This window comes from Salvia miltiorrhiza, chromosome 2, assembly GCF_028751815.1.
Source record: "Salvia miltiorrhiza cultivar Shanhuang (shh) chromosome 2, IMPLAD_Smil_shh, whole genome shotgun sequence".
Lineage (NCBI taxonomy): Eukaryota > Viridiplantae > Streptophyta > Magnoliopsida > Lamiales > Lamiaceae > Salvia > Salvia miltiorrhiza.
The window spans coordinates 65,207,297-65,227,098 of NC_080388.1; the positions used below are offsets into that span (position 1 = coordinate 65,207,297).

The window sequence follows — 19,802 nt, forward strand, 5'->3', positions numbered from 1 at the left end:
GTCTACCTCTCGAGGTTTGTTGGGATTTGGGAGGCGATCTGGCGTTAATGCGCCAGAAGCTACAGCAGATACATCTGATGGGTCTGGGACGCATATTTCTGGGACTCCCGAGACTCCCAATGCTTCTAGTAGTTCACGGGCTAGAAGGCCTAGGGGCCCTACAGCTGCCGCTATCAGAGAGAGAGAGGTTAAGGCACCTGATGGGAGGACGGTATTTCAGAGGCATCCTGAGACTGGGTAAGTACATTAGTTAAAATTACTGTTTCTCGTACACCATGATTAAGTGACAAAATTACTTGTACACAGTGTTTTGTTGGAGCCCACTGGCCTGTCCAAAGCTTGCACGTGCACATTTAAGATGTTTGAAAACCCAGGCGGGTACACATGGAAGTTGACGCCCCCGACGATGAAGGATAAATTTTTTGATGAATTACAGGTACAATTAAATTTATAATACATATAAATATATCATATTAAATTGTTAAAATGTTTGATATTAAATTAATTCTCTTTCTTTCAACAGAAAGAGTTTACGTGGCAGCCCGATGATGAGCATGACGTGAGGATCATGTGGGAGACAAAAGCCCGCAAAAGGTACTCCGACATGATGAGCGACTACAAGACAACTCTCAAGCAGTGTATCAGCCAAGGGAGAGAGATGTCTAGGCCCGTCTGGATGACTCCCGATTTCTGGACTGGACTCCGGGATTACTGGCATCAGCCCGAGGTTGAGGCTGTTTCAACTCGAGCTCGTGCCAACCGGATGTCCGAGCCCGATGGGGAGGGTACAGGGATCAGTAGGCACGTGGGCGGGTCCCAGTCGACTCGTATCCTGCAGCAGTATATGGTATGTAATTAACAAATAATTAAGTATATAAATTAAATTAATATATTGACTAATATAACTTATTTATCTTATATAAATGCATATACAGAGCTTGGATCCTGGTACTCCCCAGGATGCACCGAACTATGCCACCTTCCTCCGCCTCCACACGTACGCCGACGGAAGTTATACGTCGGAGAGAGATGCTAGAATTGACGTAAGTGTTTAAGTTTATTCAAATATTTAGTGAATGTATTTATTTTCTAACAATTATGCATTGTTATGTATGTATTAGGCCGAGGTTCATCGACTGGCCGCTGCCACAGGACGACAGGAGCGGCTAGACGAGGTGTATTTGGAGGTGGTGCAAATTGATAGGTCACGGATCTACGGCGTCGGGAGTGCCGGGCAGAGTCAGGCTAGTAGGGGGTCTATCCGCAGCACGGGCACTTCTGCGGTGTCTCAGCAGCTTTATGAGACACGGATCTCCACGCTGGAGGAGCGATTGGCGGCAGAGCAAGCACAACGCCAACAGATAGAGGAGCGCATGGCGGCAGAGCAAGCAGAACGCCAACAGATGCAGGACCGCGTGGCTCAATTGGAGGCGTTTATGAGGATGTATAATGCTCCGCCACCTCCACACCCTGATGCCGATGATGATGATGATGCTTAGACTTATGTTTATGTTTTCAAACAAAATTACATTTGCACTTTCTTTTCAAATTTATGTTTTATTGAACTATATATTTCAAGTGCTTTAATTATTAAAACTATAAATGTTTTATATATTTATGGCAATGATGATGATGATTGCATTTAACATAAACAAATAAATTCAAATCACATTATAATAACCAAATTAAAACACTTTTGGTGTATTAATGTTAAAAAAAAAAAAAATTAATTAATTAATTAATTAATTATTAAATATTAATTAAATATTTTACCGACGATAAAAATAAGGACCGAAACGAACTCGCTCACTAATTAACAACATATTTAAGGTATTATCTCCACATATTCAAAGATTATAATTATATGAGTGAGTATATAGCATTTAAATGAATTAATAGATGTAGATATATCAATAATACGAGTGTTCTGTACTGGTGATCACTCGAAAAGAATTTCAAAGTTAAGCGTGCTTGACACATAGCACAAGCAAGATGGGTGACCCACTGGGAAGTCGGGTCGCCGACTGGGAAGTTCGTCTAAAGTATGCAATACCGTATAAATACGGAAATAAATTGTGGATATACAATATACAATAAAATAAATAAATAAATAAATAAAATAAAATAATAAAATAAAATAAAAAACATTACCGTGGGCAAAACGCCGTCGGTAGTTACCGACGGCAATTTCCCCTCGGTAAATACCCGGCCATCCTCCGGCGTGAACCACCGGCCGGCGGTAGATTTTTACCGACGGCGATTCGCCGCCGCTAGTTAGCGGCGGTAATCGCCGTCGGTAGTTTTCCGGCAGGGTCAGCCGGACTCCGGTGGCTCTCTATACCGACGGCAAAATAGCCCTCGGTAACTAGCGGCGGTGTCTGCCGCCGCTAATTCTCCGGCTAGGCTCCGCCGTTTAACGGCGACAATTCCGGCGGCATCGCCGCCGTTAACTACCGACGGCGGATGTTCGCCGCCGTTATTGTCGTTGCCGACGAACCGTTTAGCGGCGGGAGTTTGCCGCCGTTATCGCCGCCGGTAACACTATTTACCGGCGGCCGTCTTTTTTTACCGACGGCATTTAGCCGTCGGTAATCACCGCTTTTTTTGTAGTGATCAAATCCACCAAGTTTCATGGAGATTGCCATCTGAGCTCTGCGAACATTGCTGCATAAACCGTAATCAAACATGTTCCTGTTCCAAGAGTGTATCAGGATTCGAACAACCTTGCTGATTTTGATAAAGTCAATCCCTGATTTACCTAAAAAACCAAACCCCGCATATTCGGGTGTGGATTCTCAGCCTAGTCACGAGTGATGGGATTGCAGATGTAAAGAGTTTGAGGCTCTGACTGTATTGAATAGAGAGTAGTTAGAAGGCTGTTAGGTTAGCTCAAATCAGTTGGGAAAAACTGTTATTAGTTGAAATGTAATTATACCATACATGCGTGTACATGAGAGTCTATGATGTGTACTCACACTTTGTATAAATATCAATAAAGATCTGTGGAAGAACTTAATCTTCCCTTAGCTAAATCTTCATCTCTTATGCTCTCTATTTCATAGTTTAACAGACTGTAGAAGAATTAAGCAAGCCATTAGCAGCGGCAAACATCATTGAACGATCCATTGTTGGAAAGGGAGGGGAATCGGGAATTGTTGAGTCACACACGCGCCGACACCAAAACGGGTGGGCATTTACAAATATAGGCTAGTGCCAAGAAGATGGAGCCATGCTTTGCAAACACACTTGCTAATCGCAACAATGATTACTGATGGTAGATGTGTTTTTGGACGAAATTCTGAGTGAATTTTGGAGTACAAACTCCGAATTCAGATTTGAAGTGCAATATTTGGACGAGTATCTACTTAATTGTATGAAGAAATAAGATCAATGATGCAAAATCTTTTCCCACATCAAGGGGCAGCTCCAAAACAATTGTCGAATCTGCAAAACAACACCTAAAATAAAAGTCTTTAACATTTGAACTTTAACAGTAATTAATCACAAGAATTTCCCTTCAATTTCACCAATCGTACGTTATGTATTGTCTTGTCTCTCAGAATATCAAGCTTTCAAAACAAAATCCAGAGAAGAGAAAAATCGAAACATCTTCATCAAGAATTTATCACAACATTTCCATTCAATTCCACGAATAAACACAATAGAACGATTAAAGATGAAAACACCCATACATAATACCCTTCTAATAGGCGATTTAAATCGAAACAAAAATGCTAATACTGATGACGAAGGGACTACAAAAAAATCGAAAATTTCCAAATACCTCGGCCGGAGATATCCCCATAGCTTTATTTCTATTAAACTCGCTGAAAAATTACCGCTTCCTTTACGTCTCCACTCTCCAGAGACCAGGGACGCAGTTTGGTTTTGTGCAATTTGCTACCAACCAAATACTAAAATACGATTTGATAAATTTTAAAAATTAAATTAAATTGCGTTAATATCAAAACCAAATCAAACCAAATTGTATTAATATGATTTGATGCATATTAGTTTACGGTTTGTTTATATTTTTTATTTTCCTGTTTTAACATAATAAAAAGATCAAACTTCTAAAGTATTCAATAATAATAATAATAATAATAATAATAATAATAATAATAATAATAATAATAATAATAATAATAATAATACGGTTTACGGTTACAATAATTTTAAACAATCAAACCTAAACCGTAAACCATATTTTTTCAGAAATATAAACCAAACCAAACCACACAAGTTTGATTTGGTCTATGGTTTAATTAATCAAATTGTGACCCCCTCCCAGAGATTGCTTCCTAAGAGCACTCCCAGCAGAAATCCCAAAATTATGCTCCTATATTTCTCCCTAAAGCTTCCCTATTTAATTTTAGGATCTCGATTTTATAAATGCATACACCAGATCTCCTATTTTCTACATAAAAATAATAATTATGTGTGGGCCCTACTAATTATAAGCTTAAAATAAATTTAGGGTGAGTGTAAATTTAAGATTGAATTTAAGTAGGTGTAAAATTTTTTGTGGGCTCCATCCAATTTAGGGGATCTGCTGAATGCATTTTTTATCTCATTTTCAATTGTTTTAGCATAAATTTAGAGTTAGTGATGCATTTAGGTGATCTGCTGGGAGTGCTCTAAGCTCGGTTATCCTATCGTTGTTGTTGTCTTTTTTTCCTTGAGGAGTAGGCGGCAATGGTGGGGAAACATTAGGGGTTTCACTATCTTCGCCCGTTTTTTTTGTTTTTTTTCCCTCGTCAGTATAAATAAATATTCACTTTATCTCACCTCGCTTGATCTAGTTGTATTCGGTACAATATTTAGAAGTGTATGCCCCATATTCATCATATATAGTAAAAATTAATTACAAAAATAAATACTTTCTCCTCTCTTGAAACATCTTCATAAAGGAAAGCAACACAAATTTAATAATTTTGTACTATTTAATAAGTGGAGAAGGGTCCCACAAATGAAGAAAAAAAAAGTGATGATAGTGACTAATGGATCGATTAAAACAAAATGGGTGAATCCATTAGTGACAATGTATAAAAGTATATATGTGGAAATTGTACAAGTAATACTTAGTAGAATTGTTTTCAAAAATAGCTTAGAAATATGTTTTGGAGATGGATGAAAAAGAAATAATTAAAGTGACCACTTTTATGGACGGAGGAAATACATGCTAAATCAAGTAGGCCAAATGGAAACTACGTGTTAATAAGTGAAAATGACTTTTATTAAAGAGTGGATTTTTAAAATGGCCACTTTGAAATAGTAAACTTAAAAATTGTCCACTAAAATAAAAACATAAAAAAATGGCCACTGTTACCAAAATACCCTTCCACATTAAAAATTAAAAAAATGGCCACTTTACATCACCCCTTTAAAAAATCCCGCAATTCACAACCAGTGTGAATTCACAACCAAAAATTTTTGGTTGTGAATTCACACTGGTTGTGAATTGAGAATTCACAACCAGAATTTTTTGTTTGTGAATTCACAACTAGTCGAATTCACAGCCAAAATTTAATTCACAACCAGTCGAATTCACAACCAAAAATTTAATTCACAACCAGATTTATGTTGGTTGTGAATTCACAATCAGTCGAATTCACAACCTGAATTTAATTCACAACTAGAATTTATTTTGGTTGTGAATTCAAGTAGTTGTGAATTTGAGTTTTTAAAGTTTGAATTCACAACTAAAACTAGAATTTATTTTAATTGTGAATTCAAGTTTTAGTTGTGAATTAATAGATCTGGTTGTGAATTCAAGAATATTAAGTTGTGAATTTATAGATGTGGTCGTAAATTCAAGAATATTAAGTTGTGAATTCATATATGTGGTCGTGAATTCAAGAACATTAATCAATTTTATATTTCTCTAAGTATTGAAAAATGAACTTCTAATCCTAAAAGAATCACCAGATGAGAGAGAGATATTAAAATCTATTTCAAAACTTAAAGAGAGAGAAATCAGATATTTAAAACATAAGCAAATGAGAATTATTATTCACAAAAAAATAAAACTAAAAAATTGTACAGATAACAAAGCATCAATCCACAAACAACACAAGCAGCAATGATCTTTCTCAATTAATTCCTCGTATACCACACACAACCTCTCCAAAAATCAAATAAGTAGTAATCTCAAACTAAAATTATAGACTAAAAAAATTACATAATTCGACATAATTAGCATCACCGGAGAAATGGCTTCATCATCCTCAGTTCCGGCAACAAGTGATAGCTTCTGGCGGAGATCTTCTCATCGAAGCGGAACCAAGCGAAGGCGGTGCATTGAACAATATACATAATGAGAAAGCTTCCAATATGTGTTGATTCTCTCCAATATGATAATCTCGATATTCAACGCAAGAAACTTGGATGTCCAAACATTTCCACCAACACAATCCCCAAATACATAATTAGAGGAAGGAAAAACACTCAAATTCTCACATTCACAATCAACAGTTAATGTCATTCAATCTGTTTGAATATCAATTAAATACTCTCATCAGCAACACATCTTTTACATCTACCTATATAAACAAACCATAAGTTTGATTACCTATTCCTAGTAATTGCGAGAAGTTACTAGTCTCCAGCAGCTCCTTCGACTTCTGCTTGCACCCGGCGTTGCCGGTGTACACCTCGGCGTTCTCGCGGTGGGACTCGATCTGCTGCGACGACGACATCGCGGCGGCGATTTTGGGGGGCGGTTGCGTTTTGGGGGTTTTGAAAAGTGGTTGAAACTAAATGGGGATTCTCTTCCACGATTCTCCTAACCTCAAAATCGACAGTGAAGCCCACAATTGACAACTATTTCGCTCAATTCCACGGAGTTCAGCAAACAATCCAGGAAGCATCTGACTGCATAATCCTCCTCAGAAACAAGCATCCAACAAACCGCAGCAACACAAAGCAGCACATCATCCTTTCCAGAATCCATCGCCTTTGGATTGAGTTTCTATCAGCGGATCATTCGTCGGAAAATCAGCAGGCGGCAGCGGCAGCACCGGGTAAAGAAGAGAGAGCGAGAGCGAGAGCGGAGAGAGAGCGAGAAGAGAAGAGACGAGAAGAGATAGGGATTAAGATTTCAGTCTTTTCACCCATTTATATAAAGGGGTATTTCAGTCTTTTCGCATAAAAAGTGGCTAAAATTTTATGTTTTTATTCTAGTGGCTAAAATTTATTTTTGCTATATGAAAGTGGATATTTTTATATATTGACACCTTATTAAATGTGTATAAAAATGTCAGCTTTTATAAATATAAGAATTTTATGCTTAAATAAAGTGAATGAACCTAAATACTTTTAGATATTGATTGCTTTACTTGATTTTTTTGTGACAAGTCTAAACATTTCTTCACTAAGTACAATTATGAAATTTTGATATTTTTTAGAACTTTTCATCTAATCGTACGTCAAAAATAACATTTTTAAGTTCATACAAAACTACTTTAAAAATTTAAATAAATAAAATTTTACAAAATAAAGTAATTTTTAAAAATCAAATGCAAAAAATGAATTTATGAAATCAAACCATGTCATGCATATAAATAATTATATAGTATTAACTTTATCAAAATACTCTCACCGTCCTAATGAAAGCGGTGCGCTTCTTTTCGGTACGAGATTTAAAGAGAATAAGATTGTAGTGTAAAAGTGTGTAAAGGTGTGTAGGGCCATATTGTTTGTAGTGTAAAATTATTACCAAAATAGGAAATTCACCACTTTCGTTGGGAGGACTCGAAAAAGAAATACGCACCGCTTTCGTTGGGACGGAGGGAGTATTAATTTAACTATAAAATATCTATGTCAATCACAAAACCAAATATATTGCTCAACTTTATATTAGTGGTGGAGATTTGTTATCTTTTCAATTCTACATCTTTCTTTTCCTCGAACTACAATTAAATCGTGAGCTTGTGCAACGAGTTTCTAAGAGCATCTCTAATAGGAGGTGCTTAAGGGGGTGCTTAAATGGTGGTCTCCACTTAAGCACCTCACATCTCCAATGCAACTCATTTCCATTTAATTCCAATTCTACACTTCTATTTTAAAATTCCAAATTTTCATTAAAAATAAAATTCAATCGAGGCATGTAATCGAGGCTGCCTAGTATTCCTGAGAAGCCGTGTTTCTCCTCGTGCAGTGCTAGAAGCCTTTGGCAGTCGGCGGAAGTTGGCCTCCTCAAGTATTCCGCGCCGAAAAGTTGGTTGATGACTCGATAAAATCTGCGGAAGCACTCCAACGAGGTAGAATCCACAATCTGTAGATACTCGTCGTACTGGTCAGCTGCACCTCCATTTGCTACTTGAAGAATAGCAAAAGTGCATTTCTGCAACGGTGTGAAGTCGAGTCTGCCAAGTGCATCCGTGCGTTGTTGGAAGTACGGATCGAACTGCATGGCGTTGACGATGCGCAAAAACAATGCATGCCGCATACGAAATCGACGCCGAAAAATGGATTCGGTGTAGACCGGATTTTCTGCAAAATAATCCGCGTACGTTGTGCTCTTGCTTCACGGTCCCGATTAATGTACGCCTTCTTCGAGGACGAGGGGTTTCCTGCTCCGGTTCACCAATAGCTTCAACAATTTGGTAAAATTGTTGCACGAGTTGGGAGAAATGTTGAGCACGTTGCTCATCTCTACCGCTTGATGAAGAAGATGATTGTGAAGAAAACATTTTTGTAGAGATTTTTCTTGAGGTAGAGAGAATTTTTTTGAAGTGATTTGAATGAAGTAGAAAGGGGGTATATATAAATGAGGCACTTTCTCGTGCAATCGGTTGCACCGTGCAACTGGTTTCTGAATGACACTTCTTCAACATACAAATGACACTTGAAGATCTTCAAGTGTCATTTGTATGTTGAAGAAGTGTCATTCGGAAATATTCAAGTGTCATTTACCGAATAAAGTAGTGTCATTCTGAAAACCGGTTGCAGAGGAGTATTTGTGTATATAAATAGTGGAAAAAGGAAAAAAAAATTAAAAACCTATAAACTAATCGTAGCAATCTATATCTATAAAAGAGCAGACGGTGAGGTGGAGGAAAAATTTGGCATAGTATTTTCAACAGATAAAATTAAAGTATAAAATTAAAGAGCAATTATAGTGCTCTCTGATTAAATTATAATCAATGTCATTGTTCTTTTAATTGCTACAGAATTATAAGTTTTTTTAATATTTTTAATAAAAATTAATGTTGAAATTTAAGCGTGAAAATTATAATTTGAATGCATGATTCTCCTTATAGAGAGAGATAAAGAGACTTACGTTTCAACGACTTTTTAAAAAATAAACAAAGGGTCCCAAGATAGAAATAACATACCAATAAACATAACGTTAACCCTTGCAGAAAAGACAGCCCATTAAGATTGATAACCCTGGATTTTATCGACTGAAGATATTTAATTGTAATTCAATATATATATATATATATATATATATATATATATGCCCAAAAAAAACTTAGAAACAGATTAAATTAAACACAAATAATTTTATTCATGTATCATCAACCCGTATTATTATTATTATTAGACTTTTCACAAAATAATCCAACATATTCATAATTACAACAAGATACTCATATTACGGAGGTTCTCATTTGATTGTCAATAGGTTCCGTAGATATTTATACATTTAATAAATAAAAATATCCTCCAAGGAGTTAGGTGTTACGAATGCTGGACCTGACCCGACAGCCCAACAAGAGGAGCGCCAAGAAGAGGGGAGGCCCAAACGAACGTTGCACCAGCCCATTAGGTTGAAAGACTATGTGGTTGGTTAGATTAAGATATTTCAGTGGTCCCTAGTTTGTTAGAAACCTGAGTATGTTGTCTCCTCTTTCAGTATCCTAGTTGCTTTTTACCAGAAGGCCGTTGGCCATATATAGGACGTTACCTTGTTTTCCTTGGGATTATGAAATGAATATTCAGTGATACCCTCCTATCTCTCTCTCTCTTTATGCTTTTATCCCTCTGATCTTGGAGTCAGAGCTCACTCGAAGAGCTCCTGCCATTTGAGCTCATAACAACTGGTGCTTTCATTGAGTCTTTACCATGTCTGGTTCTGATATCCTCTCAGCCATCGACTCTCTACGTGCTCACCTCGAGAGTCAAATCCTCGCTACCAATGCCCAGGTCAAGGAATTCATGTCTTCTGTTGACACTCGCTTTGCAGCGCTCAAAATCCAACGGCCACCCCCAACCACCGATCCTCCCCCACATTTCACTGATATCTCACCACTGTTACGCTCCATGAAGATGGATATTCCACGGTTCGATGGATCTGACCCCATGGGTGGATCTTCCGCATTGAGGAATTCTTTGATTTCCATGGTACTCCCGACGAGATTCGCCTCCGCATCGTCTCCTTCCATATGGAGGGTAAAGCAGCGGCATGGTTTCAGTGGGCCAAAGCCAATAATCTTTTGTCGACTTGGCCGGCATTTCTCTCGGCTCTCAAGGAGCGCTTCAGCTCTTCGCTATTTGCAGACCCACAAGGAGCCCTCTCCAAGCTCACACAGTCTAGTTCTGTGGCTGATTTTCAGACTGAGTTTGAAGATCTGATGAACCAAGTTTGTGGTATCCCAGAACATCTCTTAATCAGCTTCTTTGTCACGGGATTGAAGGCAGAGATACGTCGTGAGCTCAGCATCTCTAAACCCACGTCCCTCATGGAAGCTTTTGCGCTTGCCCGAGCGTTTGAGGCTCGCATCGAGGAAGCCAGGCTCGACTCTCGACCACCCTCTCGGTGGCCCATTAAAGTTACTCCTCTAAACTCTACCCCACCGGCCTCAAGCCCACCACCCCTCTCGACCCCACCTTCCACCACACCACACTCTGCCACCACCTCAACCACTCGCCCACCTCGCCCACCACTGCTACCATTACCTCCCCCACAGCTTCCCATCAAACGTTTGAGCCCTTCGGAAATCAAAGACAAACGGGATCGCGGCCTCTGTTACAACTGCGACCAGAAATGGTCCTCTGGCCACCGTTGTCGCAGCAAATTTCTCCTCCTTGTCGGCACAGAGGACGAATGTGAGATGGACCCGCTGGAGACCCCTCTCTATGAAGTGAATGACGACACCACAGTGGCTGACGTTTCTAGTCTGCACTCCCTCTCCGGGACTTCTTCCCCCAGATCCCTGCAACTCACCGGATCCATAAACGGCAATCAACTTCGGGTGCTCGTGGATAGTGGAAGTACCCACAATTTCCTCCAACCATCCATTGCAACTTCCTTTAAATTGCCAATCCGTGACGTTCCGCCCTTCCGAGTCTATGTTGGCAATGGCGATTTCTTGGTGTGTCGACATATTTGCCCAGCAGTGCCACTCCGAATTCAAGGCCACACGTTCATAATCGATCTCCACCTCCTCGACGTTAAGGGCCCAGCTATCGTTTTGGGGATTCAGTGGCTACAACATCTGGGACCGGTTACGCATCATTATGTCGAGCAATTTATGGAGTTTGATTATGAAGGGCAACGAGTGCTGCTTCGCGGCGACCCGGCGCCGGAAACCCCGGTAGTTTCTTTTGCTCAGTTGCAAACCCTTGTGGCTGAAGGACACGTCGACCAGATTTTTGAAATCTGTATAAGGCCCAATTCTTGTGATGAGGAGGCCCACACAATGTTAGGCATGGAGCCCAAGCCCAACAATGCTACGGACAGCAGCCCAGATCCAACCTTTCCCCCATCTTCCAGCCCAAAAGAGCTCCACCATCTCTTGCAACAATATCAGAAATTGTTTCTGCCGCCAACAGGGTTACCCCCCCACCGCTCCATTGACCACCGAATCCATCTTTTGCCCAACTCGGCACCGGTCAACGTGCGGCCCTACAGGTACCCGCAATTCCAAAAACTGGAAATGGCAAAGTTGGTTGGGGATATGCTTGCTCAAGGCACCATTCGTCCAAGCCGTAGCCCATTCTCCTCGCCGGTGCTTCTCGTTCGCAAGAAGGACGGTACCTATCGTTTTTGCGTCGATTACCGCGCCCTGAACTATTTGATGACTTGGGCAGTGCTCGGGTCTTCTCTAAATTGGATTTGCATTCCGGCTACCATCAAATTCGTGTTTACAGTAAGGACATTCATAAGACAGCGTTCCGCACGGCCGACGGCCATTACGAATTTCTGGTAATGCCTTTCGGCCTATGTAATGCTCCTTCTACCTTTCAATCTGTTATGAATCAGATTTTTGCTCCTTACCTTCACCGCTTTGTTGTCGTGTTCTTCGATGATATCTTGGTTTATAGTGCATCTATGGAGACTCACCTCTTACATCTTCAAGTGGTTTTTAACTGTTTGACCACCAATCAGTATTGTTTGAAGCTCTCTAAATGTATATTCGGCCAATCCTCCGTAGACTACATGGGACATGTTTTGACAGCAGGGTGTGTAAAGGCTGATCCTAGCAAACTTTCAGCTATGGAATCGTGGCCTACACCCACTACGGTGAGACAACTCCGAGCATTCCTTGGGCTAACGGGGTATTACCGGCGTTTTGTGCGAGGCTATGCCGGGATTGCAGCTCCTCTCACGGATCTCCTTCGTAAGGATACCTTCCTTTGGTCTTCTATGGCGCAGGCGGCATTTGAGTCTCTTAAAGCGGCAATGACCTCTGTACCGGTCCTTCACCTTCCGAATTTTGACTTGGAATTCATCGTGGAAACTGACGCTTCCAATGTGGGCATTGGAGCCGTGCTCATGCAAGCAGAGCACCCTATTGCTTTCTTCAGCAAGAAATTGGGCCCTCGGTTGCAAGCCGCATCTACATACACGAAAGAGCTCTACGCCATCACCGAATCCGTGAGAAAGTGGAGGCAATACTTGCTGGGGCGGTTCTTTGTGGTTCGGACTGACCACAAGAGTATTAGGGAGCTCCTGCAGCAAACAATTCAAACCCCGGAGCAACAACACTATGTAAGTAAATTGCTGGGTTTTCATTTCCGAATTGAATATCGCTCGGGCGCCTCCAATCGCGCTGCCGATGCCCTTTCGCGACTACCAGAGGAGCAAAACGGCTCTGCCCCGCAGCTACTTGCGCTGACTATTGCAAGTATGCCCATAGCGGAGCTTAGTGACATCCTTCGCCAAGAGAACTCTACCAAACCGGACCTCATCTCACTTCACCAACAATTTGTGGCCCAGAAACTGAACTCTAATTATGCTGTTAGAAATGGCCTGCTACTGTTCCGCAACCGCCTCTGCATCAGCCAGGATTCTGCCCTCATTCCTCGTCTCCTCTATGAAGCACATGCCACGCCCACAGCTGGACATGGCGGTGTTAAACGCACGCTTGTTCGTTTAGCCACTACATTTTTTTGGCCCCGAATGCGCGCAGCAGTAGAGACCTATGTCGCGGCGTGTCTCACATGCCAACAGACTAAATACTCCACCCAACCGCCAGCCGGGCTACTCCAACCTCTTCCGGCACCAAACCAAGTATGGGAAGATCTCACTATGGACTTCATAACGGGGTTGCCTCCAAGCCGCCACTACACGGCCATTTTCGTCGTGGTTGATCGTCTCACCAAGTCGGCCCATTTCAGTCCGCTACCAGCTCACTTCACAGCTGCCTCCGTGGCAGCCGTCTTTATGGAAATGGTCGTCAAGCACCACGGGTTTCCAGCGTCCATTATCTCCGATCGTGACCCTCTATTCTTGAGTAAGTTTTGGCACAAGCTGTTCCAACTATCGGGTACTTCACTGCACCACAGTTCCGCCTATCATCCTCAGACGGATGGGCAGACGGAGGTGATTAACAGGGGCCTGGAGCAGTATCTTCGAGCCTTCGCTCACTTGAAGCCAACGACTTGGGCCAACTACTTGAGTTGGACAGAGTTTTCCTACAACACATCTTATTGTTCCAGCATCCGCATGACGCCATTTCAAGCGTTGTATGGTCGCCTACCACCCTCTATTCCGCCGTATGTCAGGGGAGCGTCGAAGATTCAGGCTGTAGAAGACCTTCTTATCGAGCGCGATCAGCTCTTGAAACAATTGAAACTCACGCTGCACCAGTCACAATATCGGATGAAGCAGAACAGTGATCGTAAGCGACGTGAATTGGAGTTTAATGTCGGCGACGAGGTCCTGGTGCGTCTCCAGCCATACCGGCAAGTCTCTGTATCAGGGCGTGTATCGCCGAAGCTAGGCCGTCGATACTATGGACCCTTCACCATCTCGGAACAAGTTGGTCCAGTGGCGTACCGCCTTGAGCTGCCCCCCACCAGCCGTATCCACCCTGTGTTTCACGTCTCCGCACTCAAGCCATTCAAAGGTGACAGCTCTGAGATCGTTTGTGATCTTCCCCCAGAGTCACATAACTCTCAACCGATTGCTGCCCCATTGGCCATCTGCTCTCACCGTCAGCTCTTGGGCAAGAAGGGACCGTGCACTCAAGTTCTAGTCCAATGGGTGGGAGAACCGCCGGAGAGCGCCACTTGGGAGGACTTGGAAGACTTCTGCAGTGCTTACCCTCAATTTCACCTTGAGGACAAGGTGATTACTGAAGCGGGAGGGAGTGTTACGAATGCTGGACCTGACCCGACAGCCCAACAAGAGGAGCGCCAAGAAGAGGGGAGGCCCAAACGAACGCTGCACCAGCCCATTAGGTTGAAAGACTATGTGGTTGGTTAGATTAAGATATTTCAGTGGTCCCTAGTTTGTTAGAAACCTGAGTATGTTGTCTCCTCTTTCAGTATCCTAGTTGCTTTTTACCAGAAGGCCGTTGGCCATATATAGGACGTTACCTTGTTTTCCTTGGGATTATGAAATGAATATTCAGTGATACCCTCCTATCTCTCTCTCTCTTTATGCTTTTATCCCTCTGATCTTGGAGTCAGAGCTCACTCGAAGAGCTCCTGCCATTTGAGCTCATAACATTAGGAGTGTATGGTAAAACACATCCAGATCTCTGTAAATGAAAACAAAACCAGTAAATATTGGTATGCGAAACATATACAACTAGTATTATTCCGTCCATCTCCATACAGAAATACAAACACACTTGAAGAATAAGGAATACATTCCCAAATTATTGAGTTCTGTTTAATTAACCAAAAACAGGATAAGCACTAACCCTCAAAATAAGTTAATCTTGCAACTTGCAAGTTTGCTTACCCTAGAATCCAAAACTCCAGTTCATCGTGACCCCTTTTGAGAAAGCATTATCGACATTGCAATGCTGGAATGATTGCTTCATTACAACATTTTCCTGCAAATCCATCTGTGTTAGTATTGGTATTTTCTTCAATTATTTGAATCTAATCATATGCACGTTCATCTTAATCACTTTTTGTTTTTCCCCTTTTCTTTTATTATTGCTGCTCCTCACCAATCCAGTTCACATGTTCAGACCGTGTTTTTTAACGTGGAAGTTGGAATTATATACCTCTTGCCCCAAATATTTCCCTAACGCGTCCACTTGCATTATATATGATATGGCCATGGGATCTTTTAATAATCGTAACAACCGCCTCTTCTTCTTCTTCTTTAAAAAAAACATATATAGGAGTATATAAATAAATATTGGTTACTTTAAATTAATATTAGTACTAGACTGAATAAATGTAGCTCTAGCATATTAGCTGTACATTTTACTTGCAGTTGGGGTTGCCTCATTTAATTTGCATTAGCTAGCGCCCCAAGAATTTAAATTTTTGAATCAAGTGGGTACAAACTTTTAATGACTAATTGGTTCAACATTATAACTACGCCATTTGTCAACGTCATCGACCATTAATTTTCCAATAATTATTTTTTTTTTCCGCAAGAAATTTTATGAATATAATTAGTAATTACATATATATAAATTTTATTTATTTTGATATAAGATAGAATCTTTTTAAATTACTTTTTGATATATATATATATATATATATATATATATATATATTAAATTCAAAAAATTCTATATAGTCACATGATTGTTTATTAGTTAAATTAATAAAATATTATTATATGAGAGGGAGTGCACTACATGTAGTCATGTACATGTTCTATATATAGAATTTTCATTAAATAATCCACCGAAAATGAATACTCGTAATTAATTCTTTGTTTGATTACACGTGTATATGCAATTCTAGTCTAATCGACGCAAGTAGAAATTTGGACTCTGATACGCCGATTAGGGCTCAGGACTAAACATATTGTTTTTATATTGAAGATCGAATCTTCAACCAAATGTGTTTTAACTGAACAAAGTAGATGCAATCATCATTAATTAACAGTGACGTAAGAACAGGTACGTAAATATTGAATAAATTAAATAATTCTTTGTACTAAAGTAATTAGGCAAAATCTGAATCACCATCTGTGTAAATCGTAACTATACAGTGTAAATATCAAACTTCAAAATATCAAAATAAAAAATATATATGAAAACAATAAATAGAACTGTAAATTTTGGTTTCCTGTTGTTTTCTTTTTTCTTTTTCTAAAAAGTTTAGGTTATTGTGTGAGTACATTAAGCAATGAAACCCTAGTGTTAATCAAGCTCCGAAATGCCCTCTCCCCACATTCTTCAATCTCCAAAATCCGATCTTCCATTTCATGCATTTTCTTGAACGCACTCTTCACCTCTTCCTCCGCCTTCTTCCTCAAATTCTCCAAATTCAACTCTTGGAATTCGCGAATCCCCCCCTCAACTTTCACGTTTTTCGTTTTCCTCCCAAAACTCAGCCCCATGCACGACGGCTTCCGGAACGCCGCCGAGCTCGAAATCCCGCCGAACAGCGCGTTGGATACCGTCACCGTCGCCTCTACGACGCCGTGGATGACGTCCACCAGCTCCGCCTCCTCATCGTACGGCGCCCGAGCCGGAGCCGCCGCGGCCGCTGATTTCCCAACGGAGACGAAATTGGAGGAGAGCTTTTTGATGTCCTTGGCGATTTTGTTGAGATTCTTGGAGTGCGCGGCCACTCCCGCGTTGTCCTTCCTCCGGACGGCGATCTGCGAGGCCGAGTGCTCCTCCTTGAGGCGGAGGAGAAGCGTCTGGAAGGTTCCGTAGACGTCGACGAAGCGGAGGAAGTCTTCGAGAAGCTTGTCGATGAGATTGGAGTAGTCCCCTCCGCGGAGGGAGTCGCGCGTCTGGGGGAGGTGGAGGAGATCATCGAGGGACTCGTGGACGGACTTGAGGCGGCGGAGGCCGTCGCAGAGCCAGGCGGAGGTGCGGGAGGCGGCGGACCAGGAGTGCAGCTCGGAGATCTCGTCTTGGAGCTGGGAAATAATGGGGTGCGAGCGGCACGGGAGACTGGTGGATCTCACGTGGAGGGCATTCCGGGGTTTAGATGCATTGTGTGAGGACGGCGGGTTCGGGAAGGAAAGGGAGCGCCGAAAACTGGTCACCATTTTCGGTGCCATATTTTTTTTTTTTTTAGTTTTGGTATGGAGAAAAGGGAGATGTTGGTTTGAGGAATGGAGTGGTGTGGTGTGTATTTATGCAGGGGGAGGGGAAGGGGGGGTGGGATCTGCGAATAAATACAGCTGTTGGGTTGGGTGTGGAGCCTAGACATCACGTGTGCCTCATTAATTCCACTACCACTCACGCGCTATGCATGCGTGCATCCATTACCCATCTATATAAACGTTTTTTTTTTTTTTAATAAATTAACAAGTAACAATAACAATATTATAAAAGGTTCATTATTAGCAAAACATGTACCTAATAAAATAACTAAACGATGCGAACTCTTTTTTATATATATATATATATACATTACACAAGAAAATTTATTAATTTTCGAATATTTAGCTCGATTTCCCTATTGCTCGTTAGCCAGCGTGATAACTTCATTCTTGGGCTAGGGTTAGAAGCATTATAAGACCTTCTCCATCCCTATTGGAATGACGACTTTCACTTTCAACATTACATGCCCTTTACACCCGATAATTCTGAAGAACACTTGCCTTCCCCTTCCTCAATTTTACTGCAGCTGCTGGCAGGAAGTTCAGAAAAGAAAGAAGAGACAATAATTTATTACGGTTAAAAGAAAGAATCTTAAATAGATCAAGATCCAATTTCTAGTCCTTTCGTGTTTTCCCCTTGTCAAAGGTGTTTGCCTTTCTAAGTCAAGTAATGGTGACCCTAAAAACCTGGTTGGCCACACTCTGCTATATTGATGTTGGGTTCCCCATAAGGCCCCACCGTCGAGGCATAAGAAGCGCCCTATGTTGACGCAGCCAAGCTTAGTAAAATGACTCAGCTAATAGACAAACTGAACCAACCGCAGATTTGACAAAGTTTCAAGACCCCGACTAATACGGGAAGTGAGTCAACGGGGCCTTCAAGAGTCCAAAATACGCCGACTATGGTTTTGTTAGATCAATTGGTTGAAGCCGACCCACTTAATCTAAATTGGTTAACCACAATCTACCAAAATTTGGAGGTGCTTGAAAGTACGAGTCTAAAGTTTCAACAATTCCTAGTTTTAGGAGGGTTGTCCATTGTTCCCCCTCTATCAAAATAAGAGAAAACGAATTTCTTATTCTTATCCTCGTGTTTGCTCTCTTATATTTCTGCTTTGATCTTTGTGGCGAAGCAAGCGAAGAAAGTGCCTCAGCCCCGGAAAGCAACACTTAAACCCAGTCCCGTAGAAGCCCTTCGGAACGAGCTCCACATTCATTTCGTTGGCATAAATGATTCAATCCATAAACACATAAATGAAACAAAGTTCCATTTTGTCAAGCGACAACTCGGAGTGAACCAATACCAATATATAACACAATTGATTCGCCGCTTTCTTACTTAATACAGGTCACTCCTCGTTTTTCTTTTTAGAGGAAGAGCGGAACTCAAATTTAATTTTAGAAAATAGAGAATGGTTTTATTTTTTTCTCAAATTAAATTTCGATATATCAGCAAAAGTTTAAAAGTATATTCCCCTTCATACATGGGACCTTTCAATCGTACCTTTTTTTTAAAGACCCCGCCTACACAAGCAATTGTTGATAAAACACCGATCGCACCACAGTAGACTTCAGGCATTGAGCATTAATCATCTACCGCTAAGCCAACTCACACATATAAACAATGTGAATTCTTGTTTGTAAACCTCGATGTCCAAGGTTCAAACTCCATCGATCTCCTTCTCAAAAACAAAACATATATACTAATATTAAATATAGTTGCAAGGTTCTACATGATATTCAAATCTATATATATATAAAAGTGGAACCAATATGCCTATACTATTTTCCCGCCCAAAGTGTAGCATTAATTGTAACCCTAATTAATTAATTTACACAATTCAATATTAATTTCAACATTTATTTACATAATTAATGCTGATTTTTATTTATACTAGCAAGTTCTATTTCTGATCTATTAAATTGCGACTATAATTTGTTCTCATTTTCGATATAAATGCTCAATTGAATTAGCATTTATATTTATCTTTAAATATTGGATTTCATGAGAATCAATACTACAAAAGTATAATGATATTTTTTTGGTAAAAAATAATCTCTCATATAATACACTAATAACATTAGGTTCTTAAACCACATTAATTTATTCTAAACTTAATAATTATCGTCAAAATATATAAAAAATTGTTTTTGTGTAAAATGATTATATGGATAGGAAGTTAGTTGAAAATATGTTCACTGAGACATAAATAAAATTAAAAAATATTTAATTATTTATATAGGTTAAAAGATTAAAAAAATAAAAAATCAATTTCACCCTAAAATTGAAAACGATGACATGGAAAAAAATAGTTAAGATAGAGTATTTTTTTAGGTAGTATGCATTTTCTTCATGAAATTAGATGATAAT

The 19,802-nt window shown here is 40.4% G+C and overlaps 2 protein-coding genes and 1 long non-coding RNA gene across 3 annotated transcripts; all 3 read right to left on the bottom strand.

Annotated features, from left to right (window-relative positions):
- Positions 1-5,983: 5,983 nt before the first annotated feature.
- Positions 5,984-7,093, bottom strand: LOC131013031 (uncharacterized). The gene is made up of 2 exons (XR_009097565.1): positions 6,572-7,093; positions 5,984-6,382 (listed from the first exon to the last, which is right to left on the bottom strand). It is a non-coding gene; the product is annotated as an uncharacterized LOC131013031 (long non-coding RNA).
- A 969-nt stretch (positions 7,094-8,062) lies between these two features.
- Positions 8,063-8,449, bottom strand: LOC131009893 (uncharacterized). The gene has a single exon (XM_057937295.1). It carries the CDS (start codon positions 8,447-8,449, stop codon positions 8,063-8,065), a length of 387 nt encoding a protein of 128 aa, XP_057793278.1.
- A 7,835-nt stretch (positions 8,450-16,284) lies between these two features.
- Positions 16,285-17,466, bottom strand: LOC131013007 (uncharacterized). Its single transcript, XM_057941009.1, has one exon. It carries the CDS (start codon positions 17,384-17,386, stop codon positions 16,475-16,477), a length of 912 nt encoding a protein of 303 aa, XP_057796992.1. The 5' UTR covers positions 17,387-17,466; the 3' UTR covers positions 16,285-16,474.
- Between the last annotated feature and the right edge of the window lie 2,336 nt (positions 17,467-19,802).

What these genes read in the sequence shown, in the direction of transcription:
- LOC131009893 (XM_057937295.1), bottom strand. Translation starts at nt 8,449, where the DNA reads ATGCGGCATGCATTGTTTTTGCGCATCGTCAACGCCATGCAGTTCGAT.
- LOC131013007 (XM_057941009.1), bottom strand. Translation starts at nt 17,386, where the DNA reads ATGGCACCGAAAATGGTGACCAGTTTTCGGCGCTCCCTTTCCTTCCCG.